At 43.8% G+C, this 19,952-nt stretch overlaps 1 protein-coding gene across 5 annotated transcripts in view; it reads left to right on the top strand.

Annotated features, from left to right (window-relative positions):
• The first annotated feature begins 17,985 nt into the window (after positions 1 to 17,985).
• The window catches only part of RAP1GAP2 (RAP1 GTPase activating protein 2), a 685,016-nt gene continuing 683,049 nt past the window's right edge, over positions 17,986 to 19,952 (top strand). For 2 of the 5 annotated variants that reach the window (XM_040423484.1, XM_040423485.1), the window contains exon 1: positions 17,987 to 18,202. In XM_040423484.1, the coding sequence (XP_040279418.1) occupies positions 18,159 to 18,202 (44 nt within the window). In that variant the 5' untranslated portion in view covers positions 17,987 to 18,158. Of the gene's footprint in view, positions 18,203 to 19,952 lie in introns of all 5 variants that reach the window. The other 3 variants (XM_040423489.1, XM_040423483.1, XM_040423487.1) reach the window with 3 other exon arrangements.

The raw sequence follows: 19,952 nt of genomic DNA, 5'->3' as shown, positions 1-19,952 counted from the left end.
CGCCGGCCCCGCCGAACCCTGCTGTGGACCAAAACAGACCTGACAAGAGGAGGCTCCCCCGGAGCTGGAGAGAAGAGAAGGACCGGCCGAGCCCGGCCGGGCGACGGACGAACGCTGCCCCCAGCCGAGGCAGCCCAGGGGGCCGAGACTTACCCGGAAGTGACGCGACCGTGAACCGGAAGTGACGGGGCGGAACGGAGAAGTCAGCATGAAGCGACCGTCCTCAGGGGGAGGACACGAGGGAAGATATAGTCAGCAGCCCCGCCCACAAATACAGGCTGTAACCAGCCTTAATACATGTGTGAGACACTGCACAGTATAAAGTTTATACTGAAATATTTCAAATAAGGGAATGTTCACATCTACATTGGAGACTGGGTAAGGGGCCTCTGCCAAAAATAGCAGATAGAAAAGTTCTGTTGCTTTCAGTTATGTTCTGGATCCAGCACTTTCATTACTATCATTGTGTTCTAATGGAGACACAGCGCAGACAGGAAATTGTCAGGGCCAATTATCTGGCCCTGTAAATCTTATGGCAGGTGGGCACTTCTTCACTTGCAGGGGAAGCCCTCGGTAATACCCCAGAGTGGTATTACCACCTCTTTGCACCCCCTGCTATCTTCAAAGGTTGACCCAATGTCATCTTATGCATTTATTTCTAGATCCTTCAAAATGTGTGTATTTATTCCTATGCAACTGTTATGTACCATGTAATGTACCTTGTTCACCAGCAGATGGCAGCAATGATGGCAGAGCTAGTTTGTCTGGAATGGAACCTTTTTGTCCATTCCAGTCCTCTCTAGAGAGGGAGGAGTTTAGCTAGTAAAGGTCAGTCTAGCCTTCCCCTGCTAGGGGAGAGGTTGTGTGCAGAGTCCAGAGTACCCCATCTCCAAGGGGGGTTGTGGAGTAGGGAGCTCGTCCCTCCTGTAGCCCTGCCTAAGCCAGCAGAGCACCATCAGCTCTGCTGTAACAAAAGAAAAAGAGCAAAGAGCCTCAAAGAAGCAAGGAGGAAAGGTTCCCTGGATAAAGACAAAGACAAGGATAAAGATAAAGACAGAGTCAGCTTACAGCAAGTTAAGTACAGCAGAAAGTAAAAGTTTCTATCTAATCCTGACAACACAACAGAGCTAGAGAGAAACTGATGCAGCAGAGCTGTTTGCCTTCCAGAATTTATGCCAAAGCTTATTCAAGTAAAGCTGTTGTTCAACTTTATACCAAGTGTGAACTCAATTTATTTAATCACTCCCATTATCCAACTACCCTTTTCACTGCAGTGGACAGCCACGCTTGGGGTTCCAGTGTATCCAGGTGGGAGCACCGTGACACGTGCTACACCACTAAGGGACATTAGGCCACCCTTACACCACTCTGGCATTCCTATCCTGGGTACCACCATATCTACTAATAGGGGGACTCCGTCCCTCGTTGCTGAAATGCAACTGGCGCCACGACAAACCCTTTCCCTTTAAGAACCCCAAGTAGTAAACGTCCATCCCCACTACAGGTGAAGAAGCCCTACTGATGAGACAAATCGATTCGCCCATCTCTAATACAAGTATTTACTAACACAGACAAGTGAAGCCTGGTGACAGATAGACTTTAAAGGGAACCTGACATCTCGGATATGCAATGTTAATGGCCTACAGTACCTTATTCATGCTCTTATGGGCTCTGGAAGCACGTTCTTGTTGTGGTATTCTAAATAGTAAGCGCATTCACAGGACCGTACGTATTTTTGTTTCCAAAACGTGGAAACAATATGGATGATGTCTGCATGACGCCTGTTTTGCATCCGTTTTTGTTTTTTTTGCGGACCCATTGTAACAATGCCTATACTTGTCTGCAAAACTGACAATAATAGGACATGTTCTATCTACTTGGCAGGACTGTGGAACGCACATACGGATACGGACAGCACGCGGTGTGCTGTCCGCATTTTTTGTGGCATCATTGAAATAAATGGGTCCACATCCAATCTTCAAAAAATGTGGATTGGATGCTGACCAAAAATACAGTCATGTGAATGGGACCTTATTGTTTGGAAATGAGTCTATTCAAGACAAGGAGGCTGGAGTTTTAGTCCTGCGAGTCAAGGTTTCTCCGATTTCTGCATCTTAATTAACGTTCTCTCAGGCTGAGAACGTCATCTCCAGGTCTCATTAGATCCCACACAGGCTCCGTCAGTCAATCTGCAGGAGGCGGGGGTGGGCAGGGAAACCTTGATTCCTCCTTGATTTGAACAGACTCATTTCTATACAATGGGAAGGAGATAAAAAGTGCATTTTCAGCGCATTTACTAGTTAGAATACCGCAACAAGAACTAATTCCTGAGCCCATAAGAGCATGAATAATTATTGTGGGCAGCTCAAAGTGCATATCCGAGACGCCAGGTTCCCTTTAAGTGTGAGAATGTTTCCAACTACAGTTCTGCAGGCTACAGCTTCCCTTTTCGGTGACACATACTGTCTAAAATCGGATAACTTTGCCACTGTTTGTTGCACAATAATGACGGCATTACTACTTCAGTACGTGACTGGGAGAAGCCAGGCTTATTTACTGCCTGCAGTTCGCTGTAATGTTCTGTACTTTCAGAATATATACAGTACGTGACATCCTGTGAACTGCTTTGCAGTAATAAAAATCACTTATAATTCCCCAAAGCTGGTAGCTGTAGGTGAAACCACAGCCAAGCGGTGTAATGCTGGGTGCGTCTTCCTGCGGTTATCGAGCAACCAGAATGAGTAATTGCAGTCCTGCTAATAAAGGCAGTGAAACCACACAAGACAAATGTAACCGGTACATCTCACAGTTTGGTTTGAAAGCCAATTCCCACAGTTCACAGTTTGTGATACACTTTATACATAAACTAGCTGTCCACATGTATTATCTCCAAAATGTAAAGAGTTTCTAGTTCTGGACAGGGGATACCTGTTACAGTAGGTCAATGGTCCTCCAGCCACTGGAAACCTGAGATGTCCCATGTATCCTGCTGTACTCAGCTATCTCCAGCAATCCCATGCTCAACTACTGCTCCATTCTTTTTGCAGGCAACCTCACTGGTCTGAGAGCCCTGGATAGGGATTGCAATTGGTGAATAAAAAGATCAGTTTTTTTTTCCATTCCATCCGGAGTGCTGCCTCATTGTCTCTATTCCTTTAATATTACCCGTATAATGAACCTGCAATGTAATGTACAATTAGAAAAGGTATTTGGGCAAAGTGTGGGGAGAGACATAGACAGCAGAGGCCACTTATGTAGGAACATTACATAGACTCCTTAGGCTGGGTTCACACGGGCGTCACGTTTTGACTCCGGATGCGTCCCAGGTGCATTGCGGAAAACCCGCGCGAGTAGGTACGCAATTGCAGTCAGTTTTGACTGCGATTGCATTCCGTTCAGTTTTTATCGCGCGGGTGCAATGCGTTTTGCACGCGCGTGATAAAAAACTGGCTGTGGTACCTAAACCCGAACTTCTTCACTGAAGTTCAGGTTTGGGTTCGGCGTTGTGTAGATGTAATTATTTTCCCTTATAACATGGATATAAGGGAAAATAATAGCATTCTTTAATACAGAATGCTTAGTAGAAGGTCAATTGAGGGTTAAAAAATAAAAATAAAATTAACTCACCTACTCCAATTGATCGCGTAGCTGCCGGCCTGTTCTTTCTTCAGGACCTGTCAAAGGACCTGTGGTTATGTCACTGAGCTCATCACATGGTCCATCACCATGGAAATAGAAGTGTGGGACTGGGCACACTCCCATCCCACATCCATGATATCAAGATAGTCTAATAGAGCATAAGAACATGAGCAACTCCTTTCATTAAATAGCAGACCCCACTATTCTTATTTGTGGTCTGGGGTACTGGATTCATGCATTAGTCAGGAGAGGGGTAAAAACTCTGCCTAAGTAACTAAAAATTTATACCGAGGACTTACATCTCCAGATTAACCAGATGATTGATAGTAGTTTCCCCTAAAAATACAAATTTTCTTTAGTTCTAAAAGCATCGGTGTCAGTGTAAATCGATGTCAAGCCCAGCTTTACATGTTAACAGAATGGCAGCAGCTTGATTCTTGAAGCCTCAGGAAGGTACATTAATGTTACATGGGAAAGCTGGCAGTTAGCCAGTTACTTAGCAGTTTTGAGAAGAAGCCAGTGACCATTATAAATCACTTCTACATATAAAGCTTCTCCATTAGCGTTACTGGGTAGATTATATTAAAAATTGGCAAACATCTCTTTCTTAAATGATTCATAATCCCCTTGTCATAAAATTGTCTTGGCTTACAGCAAAGGTAAAGTAGAGTGAGCAGAAGCTGAGATTACAAAGTTGATACGAGAAGTTCTAAAATGGAAATGAAACGTATCCAATGGCAAACGGAAAAGTCTTTGGCAGCATGGAGAAGCTGTCACATTTTTTGGTAGCATTATCCTTTATTGAGACATGAATTTACAGATCAGGGTTGAGGCCCATTTAGGGTACGGCGAGACATTCAGGTTTCCCGATGCAGTTTTGGAAGCCAAACCCAGGAGTGAATTCAACAAAGAGGAGAATTTGTTTCTCTCCATTATACTTTCTCTTCTTTTATGATTCATTCCTGATTTGTGCTCCCAAAAGTACATGAAGAAATCTGAATATATGGCTGTACCCTTATATGGGCTGATGAGCAGGCAATTATCTGGAAGGAACCATTCGCTCCCAACAATTGCTTGCTCGTCAGAGGAGGTGAGAGCTGCATTTACATGCAACAATCACCTCCATTGATGGGGAAGACCAATAGCTACTGAAATGTCTCGTCCCTATACAGATTCATTGTTTCTGGGCAGCAGATCCCTGTGTACACAGAAGGATCTTCTGCCCAGGAACAATGATTGATGGACCTTTTATAGAGACTCTCATTCTGGCCATTTATCGGGGACACTTATTCCTGATATTCGGCCTGTGGGAAATGTTCAGGCGATTACGAAATAACTTACCGATTGAGCAAACGCGGTGAACGTGTCTTTCATCATTATTTCTGGGCAGCAGACTGGCCTGTGTAAACAGGGGTCTTCTGCTCAGAAACAATGATTCTCTGTGGAGACTAGTAATCATTGTAGTTTAGGGCTGAAACGATTCATCGATGTAATCGAGGCAAAAAAATCCTCGATGCAATTTCCCTGCATCGAGGATTTGTTTAATTGACGTGACCACGAAGCGTGAGTAAAGTGAAGCCTCTCACTCACCGCTCCATGGCCTCCCGACTCGGCACTGCGCTGCACTGGCCAGGGCCTTGCGTTCACACATCGTCAGCGCACTGGCCTACGCTGTGTGTGACGTCAGGTCCCTCCCAGTGTATGCTGGGAAGAAGACGTGGTCCATCTCCTGCAGACTCCATGTCAGCACACTGCCAGGAAAGTTATGTATAAAGTTAGCGCAGGGGGGGGGGGTTGGGGGGTTGGAAGGGGGCACCTGTGATGAAGGGGGCAACTGTGATTTGAAGGGGCTGATGGAGCTGGGGGACATGAATGGCAATGGCATGGAGGGGCTTATAGCGCTGGGGGAGTGTGGGACGGCACATGGATGGCATAGAAGGGCTGATGGCGCTGGGTGGGGGACATGGCATGGAGGGGCTGATCTGATGGCACTGGGGGAATAGGGGACATGGTGGATGGCATGGAGGCACTGGGGGAGGGGGACATGGCAATGGATGGCATGGAGGCACTGGCGGAGGGGGACACAATGGATGGCATGGAGGGGCAGATGGCACTAGGGAGAGTGGGGGACATGGCATGTAGAGGCTGATCTGATGGCACTGGGGGAGTGGGAGACATGGCAATTGGGCTGGAAATGGATGGCATGGCAGAAGAACAGCCTGCTGGAGTATACCGTATTAGGTATAGCCGGATACAACCAGCTATATGCTCTCATTGACTATAATGTGGTCCAAGGCCATCTGGCCATGTTCCGGCATACATGCTAGGTATCATCCAAAGTGGTTTGGTCCGGCCAAAACCCAGCTTGAATGCTGTAACAAGGCCGGACCCCATTACAGTCAATCGCTGCAGCAGCCGGCAGTATCCAGCTATACCCGATACGGTACATTCTGGCTGGCTATTCTTCTGACAGAATTTATATTGCAGCTGTGAAAGAAGCCGTATGTGTGTGCAATTATTTGCTATACCACTGTCAGAAATAAAAATATAGTTTTTATAAAGCAATACGTTATTTTAAGAAGGTTTTTCTTATTAGAGTACTCGATTAATCGTAAAAATAATCGGTAGAATACTCGAATCCTCAAATGGCAGAGGTAATTGCTGCATATAAATGCAGCCCTCATTTCCGCTGACGATCAGGCAAGTATCGTTTGTTCCCGCTAATTGTTTGCTAAATCAATCTATGTAAAAGGACCTTTAGGTGTCTGCACCAATGATGCCTTCACTCGAAGAATGAGCGCTTAGACATCCAAACCTTTGAGTGGCATAGATCTAAAACTGGTTGATGCAGGAGTTAATCTGTGACTACTGTATTTCTTATTAGTCGAAGAATAGCAGTTATTTCTATTAAAAGTGTTACGAAACATATTCTACATTTTTCAAACCAGCACCTGGATCTGAATACTTTTGAAATTGTATGTAATTAAAAATTTAGTATAACCACTAAGCTCTTCAATACAATGTACCGTATAGCACCACCTGCTGGTTGTTCATTTCCTTATTTTTTGTCCGTCTCACTGAGCTGGTGGCTCGTGCTCAGGTTAAATCTTGAACTGCCACCAGCCATATGTTCTGTTAGAAGCTGCGGCTGTTACAGAGAGAGAGCTGCAGCAGAAAGGACACAACCCCTGAGCTGCCAGGCTGAAAATAATCTAGAAACAGCACCCGGAGCAGTGAATGTGGAGATCTCTGGATCCATGTGAGGTACAGAGCTGGTTCTAGCTTTATTAGAAAGCTATTATCATGTCCGATTTTCATTCTTTGCATCAATTATGGCATAACCCCTTTAAAGGATTCTGACTCGAAAACATGGCAGTTTTTTTGTGCCGCTAGTGTCCAAATCTGGTATTGCAACTCGTGTTGAGCAAATTGAAGTCCACAAAGTGGACTTCGATTCGAATTTCAGGGAAAATTTGATTCGTCGTGAAGCCGAATTTTCTCGTGCTTTGTGGTAGCGAATTGATTTTCCCTGAATGGCGGTAAAAAAAAAGTTGAGTATGATTTTATTTATTTATCTTTTTTATTTTACACTTTAATGTTAATGTCAGATGCCGCACTCCGCTATGAAAGCGGCATCTGAGGGGTACAATATCAGGAAGCGGTGCAATCGCCACACCCTGTTATTGCACCCACAGGGGTGCACCTAGCCCTTCTGCTGCCTGAGGCGAAAACAGAAACGGCGCCCCCCCCCCCATGCCAATTTCCTAACCTAATCCCTTTGCCGCAATGAAAGAGCTCGTTGCCCATGGCCCTTCCGCTGCCCGTCTCTTGCCCCTACCTGACCTCATTGATGGTGCACCCCCGTGCACCCAACTACTTACAAAGAAAGGTAAAATTCGGCAAAACAGCCCAATCACTCGTCACTAACTACAACCACCAGCAAGAGAAGGAAAGTGGATTATGTATTGAACACATTTCAAAACCTTTTTCTAATTCGAAGAAATCTGTGAACAAAAATGACTTGTGTTTTTGAAATACCAAATATATTTCAAGGTTAGAAGAGAAACTTCAGTTTACAAAAGTGACACTTTTCTGTTTACTACACTTTCGAAACCTTACAGACACGTACAGAACTAGATTGGCATAGTGCGTGTGCACACATTCTTGCTTGAAGAGATAAGAAAATGACATGATAACATTTTACAGCAAAACAGGATATAGTTTGACGTTCATCACTGAAATCAGTGGTACAGAGAAGAGAGTGCACATGATAGTCCAGATTGTAACACACGTCCACCTACGGTGTGACCACATGAGGTTTAGACTTTCTCTCCTTTTATCATCTGCTCCCAAAATCAGGAGTGGATGGTTAAAGGGGTTGTCTCACTTCGGCAAATAGTATTTATTATGTAGAAGAGGTTACTAATGTATTGTTATTGTCCATATTGCTTCCTTTGCTCGCTGGATTTATTTTTCCATTACATTATACACTGCTCGTTTCCATGGTTTTGACCACCCTGCAATCCAGCAATAGTGGTCGTGCTTGCACACTTTTTCCTATACTGTGCAAGCGCGACCACCGCTGATAGATAGCAGGGTGGTCGTAATCATGGAAAAGAGCAGTGTATAATGTGATGGAAAAATTTATCCAGCCAGCAAAGGAAGCAATATGGACACTCACAATACATTAGCAATTCTTATATTAAAGGGAACCTGTCACCTATTTTGACCATATAAAACCGTTAACATAGCAATGTGCAATAAAGTACCTTCATTCCTGCATGTGTCCTCTTTCTTTTATTCAACTTTTCATTCAGATGAAAAAGCGATTTTTCTGATATGCAAATGAAGTCTCAAGGTGCCCAGAGGGGCATTATTACTCTCCTCTAGTGCCCAGTAACGCCCCCCTGCAGTGCCCAGTCCGCCTTTCTTCCATGCCCAGCACGCCTCCTAAGAAATAAATGTACTCCTACATCGGAGCCGAACGGCGCCGCCCCCTCCACTACATCATTTAATTTATTCGCTGCACCATCCTTGCTTCCTCCTCTCTTGGCCTCCGAAATCCCGCGCAGGCGCAGTATCGCTGAGTGGCTGCGCCTGCACGATACTCCTGCTCCAGAGGGCAACAGCGCTCTGATTTTGTCACTGGGCTCGGTGCATGCCCAGTGACACTATTGAGGCTGTTGCCCTCTGGAGCAGGAGTATCGTGCAGGCGCAGCCACTCAGCGATACTGCGCCTGCGCGGGATTTCGGAGGCCAAGAGAGGAGGAAGCAAGGAAGGTGCAGCGAATAAATTAAATGATGTATTGGGGAGGGGGCGGCGCCGTTTGGGAAGTATGTGGGAGGACATTTATTTCTTAGGAGGCGTGCTGGGCTTGGAAGAAAGGCCGGCTGGGCACTGCAGGGGGGCGTTACTGGGCACTAGAGGAGAGTAATAATGCCCCTCTGGGCACCTTGAGACTTCATTTGCATATCAGAAAAATCGCTTTTTCATCTGAATGAAAAGTTGAAAAAAGAAAGAGGACACATGCAGGAATGAAGGTACTTTATTGCACATTGCTATGTTAACAGTTTTATATGGTCAAAATAGGTGACAGGTTCCCTTTAACTTCCTCTTTAAGGGAGAGATATATTATGACTTCTCTGTTTTTCCGCTACTGGTTTTGGCTCAAAAAACTGCATCAAAAACTGATACAAAAAGCTGTGTGAGACACCGCCCTTAAAGGGGTTATTTCATGATTGATGTAACAAATGAAGATCATACACATCATATAGTACATGACAATACCTTTCTAAGGGCGGATTCGCATATGCATTCGTAATTCTGTTAAACTTGTTCCATCATAACAGGGTTATAACGGAATATAATGTAATTTAAGGACAGAATGCAAAGCGGAAACCCTTTAGAGGCATTCTGTTGTGATCCGTCCTGTCGACAGGACTTTTTTTCCGTCGTACATAACGGAACAAAACGGAACTGTTTTTGTGCCCGTAGAAATGTATTAGGACGGAGTAAAACGGAATGCCTCTAAAGGGTACCATTTGCATTCCATCCTTAAATTACGTTATATCCCGTTATAACAGTGTAACGTAATTATAAATGCATATACGAATCGACCCTTGCAAAGCTAGAACCTTGTCCCTCACAGGGAATCAGAGATCTCCACATTCATTGCTTCAATTGTTTTGCTAGATTCTCTTCAGGCTGACAGCTCACAGGGCATGTCCTTTCTGCTGCAGCTCCCTCTCTATCACAGCTCAGGGGCGTGCACTTTCTCCTGCAGCTCTCTGCTTATAACTATCACAGCTTCTAACAGTATTTATGGCTGGTAGCAGTCGAAGGATGGAATCGAGCTTGTCTGACAACCTCAGCACATTACTGTATAGATTACAGATTAAACGCTTCGAACTACAATTACTATGAAGTATAGAATATAACAACTGGACCATTTGTAACACCCCGGAGCACTGTTGCCAATCCTACACCCTGCTATTGTCTTTAATGGTCTAATGCAATGTTTCCCAACCAGTGTGCCTCCAGCTGTTGCAAAACTACAACTCCCAGGATGCCCAGACAGCCTTTGGCTGTGCGGGCATGCTGGGAGTTGTAGTTTTGCAACAGCTGGAGGCACACTGGTTGGGAAACACTGGTCTAATGTATGTTGCAAGCAGATCTAACAACGCCAAGGGTAACCCTCTGCTGCTAAAATGTGTGTTTAGAGGGAGTAGCCCTCATGGAGATATGGGAGAGAACTGGCTCCTCCTAGTTTGGTGTGTCCTAAGGCTTAGTGCGCCGCCTCATGGACATGTATGTTTAACTACCTGTTCAGTCATCAAGGTGACAAAGCGTAAGCATTATAAGGCTGGTGTTAGAAAGGGATTACAGCATGAAGCCACATTTCTATTTGCGGGCGTCTCATAGTATCGTGGAGGGATTACAGTACATGACACCCCCACGCTCCATATACGACTCTGGCCCAGTCCTATGTGGAGTATTTGAGTGCTTAGTGTACCTTTTTTGGTTCACTGGTTATTACCGAGAGGGAAAACTGTGAATGGACACCCTACTCATACGGGCAGGAACCCAGTGGTAGCCATTGCTATATCATTCTATGTATACAATAATAAATAGTCTCTTGCAGCACTCTAACTTTCCTTGGGTACCTTAGAGCACAACCTAAGCACAAGCCGGGGACTGCTTGGTTTTAAGTAAGGGGAAATGTAACACCCCCGAGTGGTGTTGCAACTCCTACACCCGGCTACTGCCCTTAATGGTCTAACAGAAAGTCATCTATGCATTATGTTCCAGGTCCTCTCCATAATGTGCATCTATAATAATATTTGCAACTGTTTATAACATGTGTTTACATTTTTCTCATAATAATGTGCTGTGGCCTGTTCACACCACCGTCAGGGCTTTATTTTTTTGCATAAGCAATGACAGAAATACATGATAAATCCCAATCAATTATAATATCTGAACCAGGTTTTTTTTTTTTATGTATTGAAGGGGTTGTCCCACGAAAAATATTCTACAGCTTTCAAACCAGCACCTGGATCTGAATAATTTTTCATTGCATTTGATTAAAAATTGAATATAGCCACAGAGTTATTCAATAAAATATATCTGTATAGCGCCACCTGCTGTTTGCTTTTTTTTTTATCTCTCTGTCCACATCACTGAGGTGATCACACATGATCAGTTCCACCCTTCAAATGCCACCAGCTACAGCAGAAAGGACATGACCTAGTGAAAGGACATGTCTCTAATCTTCCAGTTGGAAATAAATCTAGCTGAACAATTGGAGCAATGAATGTGGAGATCTTTGGATCTATGTGAGGTACAGGGCTGGTTCTAGCTTTGTTAGAAAGAGACTGGCATGTAATGTATGATGTCTGATTTCCTCCCCTTTAAAGAGAATGGAACAACATCAAGGGTGTAATAAGTAACTATAGCCCGCCCTTGCACAATAGGACATGAAAGGCTTATGATTATTTATCTTTTATTCTGTCCTCTCTGTTATTCCTCCTTTTTTTAGTCTTCTATGATTTGCTCCATAGTTACCAAAAACAGCTTATCGGCGTTGGGCCTAAAAGCAGCTGCTATGCTTGCTACCTTGCTAGTTATGCTCATGCACAGCATGCTGCGCTATTTAGGACATTAAAAAGCAAAAGGAATCAAAGTAAGAACAAAGCATCAGGTCCCTTTCACACGAGCGAGTTTTCCGCGCGGGTGCAATGCGTGACGTGAACGCATAGCACCCGCACTGAATCCTGACCCATTCATTTCAATGGGTCTGTGTACATGAGCGTTCTTTTTCACGCATCAGTTCTTCGTTGCGTGAAAATCGCAGCATGTTCTATATTCTGCGTTTTTCACGCAGCCCTGGCCCCATAGAAGTGAATGGGGCTTCAGTGAAAAACGCATTGCCTCAGGAAGCGGGTGCGGGTGCAATGTGTTTTTCACTGATGGTTGCTAAGAGATGTTGTTTGTAAACCTTCAGTTTTTTATCACACGCGTGAAAAACGCATCAAAACGCATTGCACCCACGCGGAAAAAACTGAACAACTGAACGCAGTCGCAGATAAAAAAAAATTAGCATTTAAAAAAAAAAAGTGTTAGGTTTGAACATTGTGAGCTCTTCGATAAAGTTTTGGCACAACTTTTGCCAGTGCAAGCTCAAAGCAAAACGGACTACAAAAAGACCCCTCATGGTAAAGTCCTCCCTATGTTCTTAAGAGTTTAGTTGCAGGAAGGACATCATCAACAATTCTTTTTGGAGCAAATGTATAGTCAGACATGGTTAGATGCAATTATCATGTTTGGGGAGATAGTCTGATCTCACTTTTCCATGCTTCAGTTGCCCAGTATTTATTATGTTAGGCTAGCTTCACGCCGCAGCAGAGCACAGCCTCTGGATTCAGCTTTGCCGGACGGTCCCGGAATGCCCGCTGGCCCCATTGACTAAAATGGGGTCTGACAGAGATCGGCAAATATGCCAGGATTTGGCCTGAGAAATACCACTGCACGCAGCGGGTTTTGTCTGGCCGATCCCCATCATTTTCTGCCGTTTCGATTTTGCAATGAGAATATTTGTGAAATCCCAATCCTTCTCTTTTCTCATCCTTATGAATGGGATTGTTTCTGCAGCCTGAGAATGGATTTTTACTAGGCCCATTCAGATGAAGTGAACAGTTGCAGAAAAATCTTACTTGCCAGTAGCGCATATTTTGGTGGGACAATTCTGTGAATAAATTTTTTATTTATTTTTGTGTATTTGAAATCTCACTCGGGTGCTTTTAACCATTTGCGTAGTACTTCCACCGCTCTCTGAATGCAGCCCTGTTGCTAAGCAGAATACGGTATATAAATGAAATGGAGATATGCTGAAACACATATAACCAAAACTACTTTCTGTCCTTGCCGCCCAAGTTCACAAAAACTGCTTTTATTTCTCTTTTTAAGGTTTCCTCTGTTTCTTTTTTTAATACTGCAATATATTTCACATTACCAGTGATTTATTGGTTTACAAACTGCTTCGGGGACGAGAAGCATTGCCCAGGTCTTTCAATCTGTTGACCAAATTGAATTTATATTGACACCTACTGATGGAACATCTTAAATTTATTAGAATTCTGTTTCCAAGACAAATGTATTTCCCATGGTCTCTGCTCCAAGGTTATATACTATCAGAGCTGATGAAGCCAGGCCGTATACGCTTAGGTCTTGTGCAGGGATATTAGCTTACCACTGGTTTTATTGTTCTCATATTACTTTTACCGCTTTTTGTATTTTTTCCGTCATAAGCAGTTCTTTATACATTTAAAAAAAAAAAGTTTTTGTTTGATCTCCTAGGCTCCCCTATCAACATAGGATGAATGCAAAGAAATTCAGCTCTGGTTTAAATGCTTTACAGGTCCCATGGAGGAAGCTTGACTGAGATGCATACAGAGACTTATCTTTATGTATAGTATTGTTATCTTCTGATATGTTTCCTTTTGGCCTCCAGCAGTACAATTTAGCAGGCATTAACATGCCTACCCTTTAATGAGATGACACTGCTCATTCTTTCCCCATCTATACAGTAAAGCTGAGTAATGTTAAACAGGAGATATCAGACTATTGTGACTGCTCCAGCAGCTCCAGAACTGAGCTACAGTAACCTGGCTCGGCTATTACATTTTGAATGGAGTTGTGGTTCTAACTATGTTCAAAGAGCTACAGTACTTCTGGTGATCGGGGCTGCACAGAACAGTGGGGTTCCTTGAGTCAGACCCTCAACAATTGAATACTATTGACTTATCCTCAGAGTCAATATCAGGAGCCTGGATACCCCCTGTATTGGGGATGACTGATGGGAGAACTAGTTTCCTAATTGGTACGCCCCCTTTTTGCAGTGGAATATGACAAGTTTTTATGCTGTATATGCGAATGAGACATTTTATCTTCGTTCACCAATGTTTTAAAGGGGTTTTCCTCTGGATAGGTCATCAGTATCTGAGCGGTGGGGGTCCTTTGCCCAGGACCCCCGCCGATTAGCTGTTTGAGAAGGCACCAGTACTTGCAGTAGTACAGCGGTGTTCCCACAGTCTTGCCTAAGTCATATGATGATTGCGGTTGGTTAACCTGAGGCACCCTTTCCTGATATAATTGGTGGTTTTTTACCTGGTCCCTTATCCCGGTCTGTTTTTATATACATCTTATATACATCTTTCGTATCGAATATTCATTGTATCACTTACTATATGTGGCTCTAGATAGTGACCACTATACCTAGGAGAACAAGACACACCATCGTTCTTTGTCTCTCCTCATTTATGTTATTACTTCTGGTATAGGTTACTTCTGTTATTTTTTGGTTTTTGTCCCCTGAGGAGCCCTACACCAACCGGGCGAAGCGCGTTGGGACGTTCAGGGCAGCAGTGCCAAGCTGACACTCTACCCACTGTGTACCACATTTTCTCTTGTATTATATTTATGGGTGGTTTATCCACTACTCACCTTCTCTTCACTCGTCTCTTCTGCTGCTCCCCCGGTCCACACACTAACACACCCCCGCAGGAACCTTAAACATCTCGACTTTCGCTTGCTTTCAGGCTCTCTTCTCTCACTCTCTACCATCTGCTCCCTCCTAGACCCAGAAGCTGCTACCACCCTATATAACAACACAATAAGTACAGCTCTGGACACTGTTGCCCCCCTCACACACAACAAAACCCGAAAAATCAACAGACAACCCTGGCACACCAACCTGACCAAAAAACTCAGACAAGCTTCCAGGGCTGCTGAGCGGAAATGGAAGAAATCCCATTCAAATGATCATTTCACCGCATACAAGCAATCCCTCCTCATATTTAAATCCTCACTCGCTGATGCAAAACAGGCCTACTTCTCATCTCTCATATCTTCCCTGGCCCACAGCCCTAAACAACTTTTTAGCACTTTTAACTCCCTTCTCCGTCCCCCAGCGCCCCCACCCTCTCCTCTCTTCTCAGCTGAGGACTTTGCCAAATATTTCAAACAAAAGATAGTCAACATCAGAGAAAGCTTCACTACACAGTCCCCACAGACCCTCTACACAACGGCTCGGTCCTCTTCTCCCAAAACCCACTTCTCCACCATTACAGAAGAAAAACTCTCCACTCTACTCTCCAAATCTCATCTGACCACCTGTGCACTTGACCGAATCCCATCCCACCTCATCCCTAACCTCACCACAGTGTTTATCCCAGCCCTAACTCATCTCTTCAACCTATCACTAAACTCTGGTGTCTTCCCCTCTGCTTTTAAACATGCTACCATTACACCCATCCTCAAAAAGCCTTCACTTGACCCATCTTCCTTGTCCAGTTATCGCCCCATATCACTTCTTCCGTATGCCTCAAAGCTACTTGAACAACATGTCCATTCAGAACTGTCCTCCCACCTCTCCTCCTGCTCCCTCTTTGACCGCCTACAATCTGGCTTCCGACCCCACCACTCGACCGAGACTGCCCTTACCAAAGTCACCAATGACCTACTCACAGCCAAAACCAAGAAACAATACTCTGTCCTCCTTCTCCTTGACCTGTCCTCTGCCTTCGACACTGTTGACCACTCCCTTCTGTTGCAAACTCTCTCATCTCTTGGCATCACCGACCTGGCCCTCTTCTGGATCACATCATACCTCACAGACCGGACGTTTAGCGTCTCCCACTCTCGCACCACCTCCTCGTCTCATTCCCTCTCTGTTGGTGTCCCGCAAGGCTCTGTCCTAGGACCCCTGCTCTTCTCTATCTACACCTTTGGCCTGGGACAGCTCATAGAGTCCCATGGCTTTCAGTATCACTCCTAGGCTGACGACACACAAATCTACCTCTCTGGTCCAGACATCACCACCTTACTATCCAGAATCCCACAATGTCTATCTTCTATATCATCCTTCTTCGCCTCTCGCTTTCTAAAACTTAACATGGAAAAGACAGAATTCATAATCTTTCCCCCATCTTGTTCAACCCCCTCAACAGACCTATCTATCATGATCAATGGCTGCACACTCTCCCCGGTCAACAAAGTCCGCTGCCTTGGAGTGACCTTGGATTCTGCCCTCTCCTTCAGACCACACATCCAAGCCCTTTCCACCACCTGCCGCCTCCAACTCAAAAACATCTCCCGCATCCGTGCTTTCCTTAACTTTGAATCTGTGAAAATTCTTGTACGTGCCCTCATTATCTCTCGCCTAGACTACTGTAACATTCTCCTCTGTGGCCTTCCATCTAGCACTCTCGCACCCCTCCAATCTATCCTCAACTCTGCTGCCCGACTAATCCACCTCTCACCCTATTACTCCTCTGCCTCTCCCCTCTGCCAATCCCTTCACTGGCTCCCCATTGCCCAGCGAATTCACTTCAAAGTACTAACAAATACATACAAGGCCGTCCATAACCTGTCGCCTCCCTACATCTCTGAGCTACTTTCCCGATACATCCCCACACGCACTCTCCGATCCTCACAAGACCTCCTTCTCTCCTCTCCTCTTATTGCCTCTTCCCACAATCGACTCCAAGATTTCTCCCGTGCATCCCCCATACTCTGGAACTCGCTACCCCAACATATCAGACTCTCACCGACAGTGGAATCCTTCAAAAGAAACCTGAAAACTCACCTCTTCAGACAAGCCTACAACCAGTGACCCTGCTGCCTCTATACCGCCATGACCAACTTAACTCGCACCTACTGTGTCCTTCTCCCATACCATGTAGATTGTAAGCCCTCACGGGCAGGGCCCTCTCTCCTTCTGTACCAGTTTGTAACTTGTCTTGTTTATGATTAGTGCAATTGTCTGTATTATGTATGTGCACCGCTCATCATATGTACAGCGCTATGGAATGAATGGCGCTTTAATAATAAATAATAATAATAATAATAATAATAATAATACCACACTGGTTTTTTTTTTGGGGGGGGGGATGTTTTCTAGATAATATATTTTTTGTTTTTGGTATATCTATTAGAGCAGTCCTGGTATCCTTCTAGGATCTTTTATTCATTCTTCATTTAGGGAATAGCAGGAGGCACGAGATACGGGATCGCCCTTATCAGGGCGGCTATTCCGTTTATAGGCAGGGCATTTTCTAATAGGGCAAGCATTAGGGATATTGCCCCATATAGGTCATTAGGCTTCCCTTCCTGCCTCCAAGGACATTAGTGACACATAGATTTATATCTTGTTTTTTGTTTATCTTTATTTTCATATTTAAGGGTCCACTATATTAATATTCATTATTAAAAGCTATGTTTTAGAATTAATGGTTATTCTGTGTAACTAAGTCATATGATGTCACGTTCATCAGCCCCATTGAAGGGAATGGGGCTGAGCTGTGATACTGCTATACTGTACAGTGCTGTACTAGGTGAACTGAGAGAAGGCTGTGAGCGCTGGTGCTTTCCCAAACAGCTGATCAGCGGGGTTCCTGGGTGTCGGATCCCCACCGATCAGATACTGATGACCTATCCAGAGGAAAACCCCTTTAAAACATTGCATGTAAATGGCACACTATCCCATTAAAGTGAATAGAATCAGTAAAAGTCAATTTTCAGTGTGCTTATTCTTTGGGTACTTGGACAACCACCTTGATTTTCACATCAGTAAAACAAGTGAATACGAATAGGTCCACACAATATCCGACTTGCTTTGCAGCATTCATTGAGTGCATGTGTATACAGGACGTGTATATGTATATACAGCACAGAGTTACAAGAAAACAATCAGCACATGCACTAAAACTCCTCCCTAATAGTAAAAAGTTCAGTAGATGAGAAAAGCTGCACAGGGTCGGTCAGCAGACAGGAGCACCACACAGGAAACTGAGAAGTGACTTTCCCACCAAGCTTGAAGCACCAGATCTCACACCAAGATCAGCAGCAGGAGCTGCTGTCCTCCCAACCTGCCCACTTCTCCCCTCTCCTCCTCCGGCTGTGCTCAGCACAAGAGAAGAAGTCGTTGCTAGAGACGCTCAGTCGAGCAGGAACTGCACAGATGTTCAGAAGAAAACGCAGTGTTTCATTCGGGGGCTACGGCTGGTGGGTTTCTAACCTCTCTTTATGTCTTTCTATATGTAACCGGTACTATATGTTTATCTGACACATGTGTATCAGCTTATTGAACTCTTTGTGATAGGATGATTTTTTGATCATGAATGTTTTCTGTGTCTTACATAGGACTGCAGGTAAACCTTATTACATTATTTGGTGTATGGTCAGCATAGGGGCATAAAGACATAATAACTACATATGTCACAGCTATTACTTGTAGGGTGTTGTGATGCTAAGTCTATGCTTTCTCCGTCTCTAGAACTGAAAGTAAGCGGTGGATGTGGATTGTGTCGTACGCCATAGTAATTTAGTCAAATGTAGACCAGCAGAGGGGAGGATTCTGCTTTTTAACTCTCGCTCTTTTCTTTGTGCAGAACTTGCTTTAATTTCACATCAGACAATCCTATAATGCTGCAAGGAAAGTTGATTCAGTCAAACTTTTCATAAAGCGCGTTATAAATACACTATTATAATGATAGCGTAGATATTATTTTGTGAGCTAACAGATAATATATTTTTAATTTCTTCATTGTCAAAAAAGATGATTTTTAAGACGACAAATGCAAGCATTATATATATATGTATATATATATATATATAATATATATATACAGTGGATCTAAAAAGTCTACACACCCCTGTTTATAGAGCCACATGTTTGGCCCCCCTTATAAATAGATCCACACGCTCTGTGAAACCATATATAGTGCCTCATGCTCTGTATCTTCTTCTCGGTGCATCCTGTATATAGTGCCTCTTATACAGTGGATATATAAAGTCTACACACCCCTGTTAAAATGTCAGGTTTCTGTGATGTAAAAAAATGAGACAGAGATAAATCATTTCAGAACTTTTTCCACCTTAAATGTGACCTATAATTTAAATCTTTTAGGTAGAGGGAAGAAAAAATATAAAAATAAAATAATATGGTTGCATGGAGTGTTTTTTCCAAGAAGAGTGGGCAAATCTTGCCAAGTCAAAATGTGCCATGCCCAAAAAGACTGAGTGCTGTAATAAAATCAAAAGGTGCTTCAACAAAGTATTAGTTTAAGGGTGTGCACACTTATGCAACCATATTATTTTATTTTTATATTTTTTTTATCCCTCTACCTACAAGATTTCAGTTTATAGGTCACATTAAAGGAGGAAAAAGTTCTGAAATTTTATTATATTTGCCTCATTTTTTTTACAGCACAGAAATCTGACATTTTAACAGGGGTGTGTAGACTTTTTATAATCCACTTTATATGGAAAACTGTATTCACACTTGGATCATGTTCCATTTGCTGACCGATCCAAACATATTCTCATAGACCCGTTGACTTTAATGGGGGCCGTCACGGTTTCCGTTGGTGTTTTGGTTTTTTTGACGACTAGAAAATGGTTGAAGACTGAGCTAATATTGCTGTTAAAATGACTAAAAAGCTTGACATAAACCCCTGTGAAACCACGAAACACAAGTATGAAGCGAGCAATGCGCGTAGAATATAAATTCTTGTTGACTGGGCTTACACTTAGGCTTTGTTCACACTAGTTATGCTTTCCACATATAACCTAAGCCATGAATTTGTGACGGATTCATCCACCAACAAATGTAAGTGGTTACTGATGGCCCCATCAACTTGAGTGAGGTTCCTTGGAGTTTCTTCCCAGGAACCTTATTTGCCCTTTAAAATGACAGGACGGACCATGCATGACGCATTATTCTTACCATTTTAGGAAAAAATGAAGAAAATCA

This window comes from Bufo bufo, chromosome 3, assembly GCF_905171765.1.
Source record: "Bufo bufo chromosome 3, aBufBuf1.1, whole genome shotgun sequence".
Classification (NCBI taxonomy): Eukaryota; Metazoa; Chordata; class Amphibia; order Anura; family Bufonidae; genus Bufo; species Bufo bufo.
This window is presented reverse-complemented; position numbering and strand designations above follow the sequence as displayed.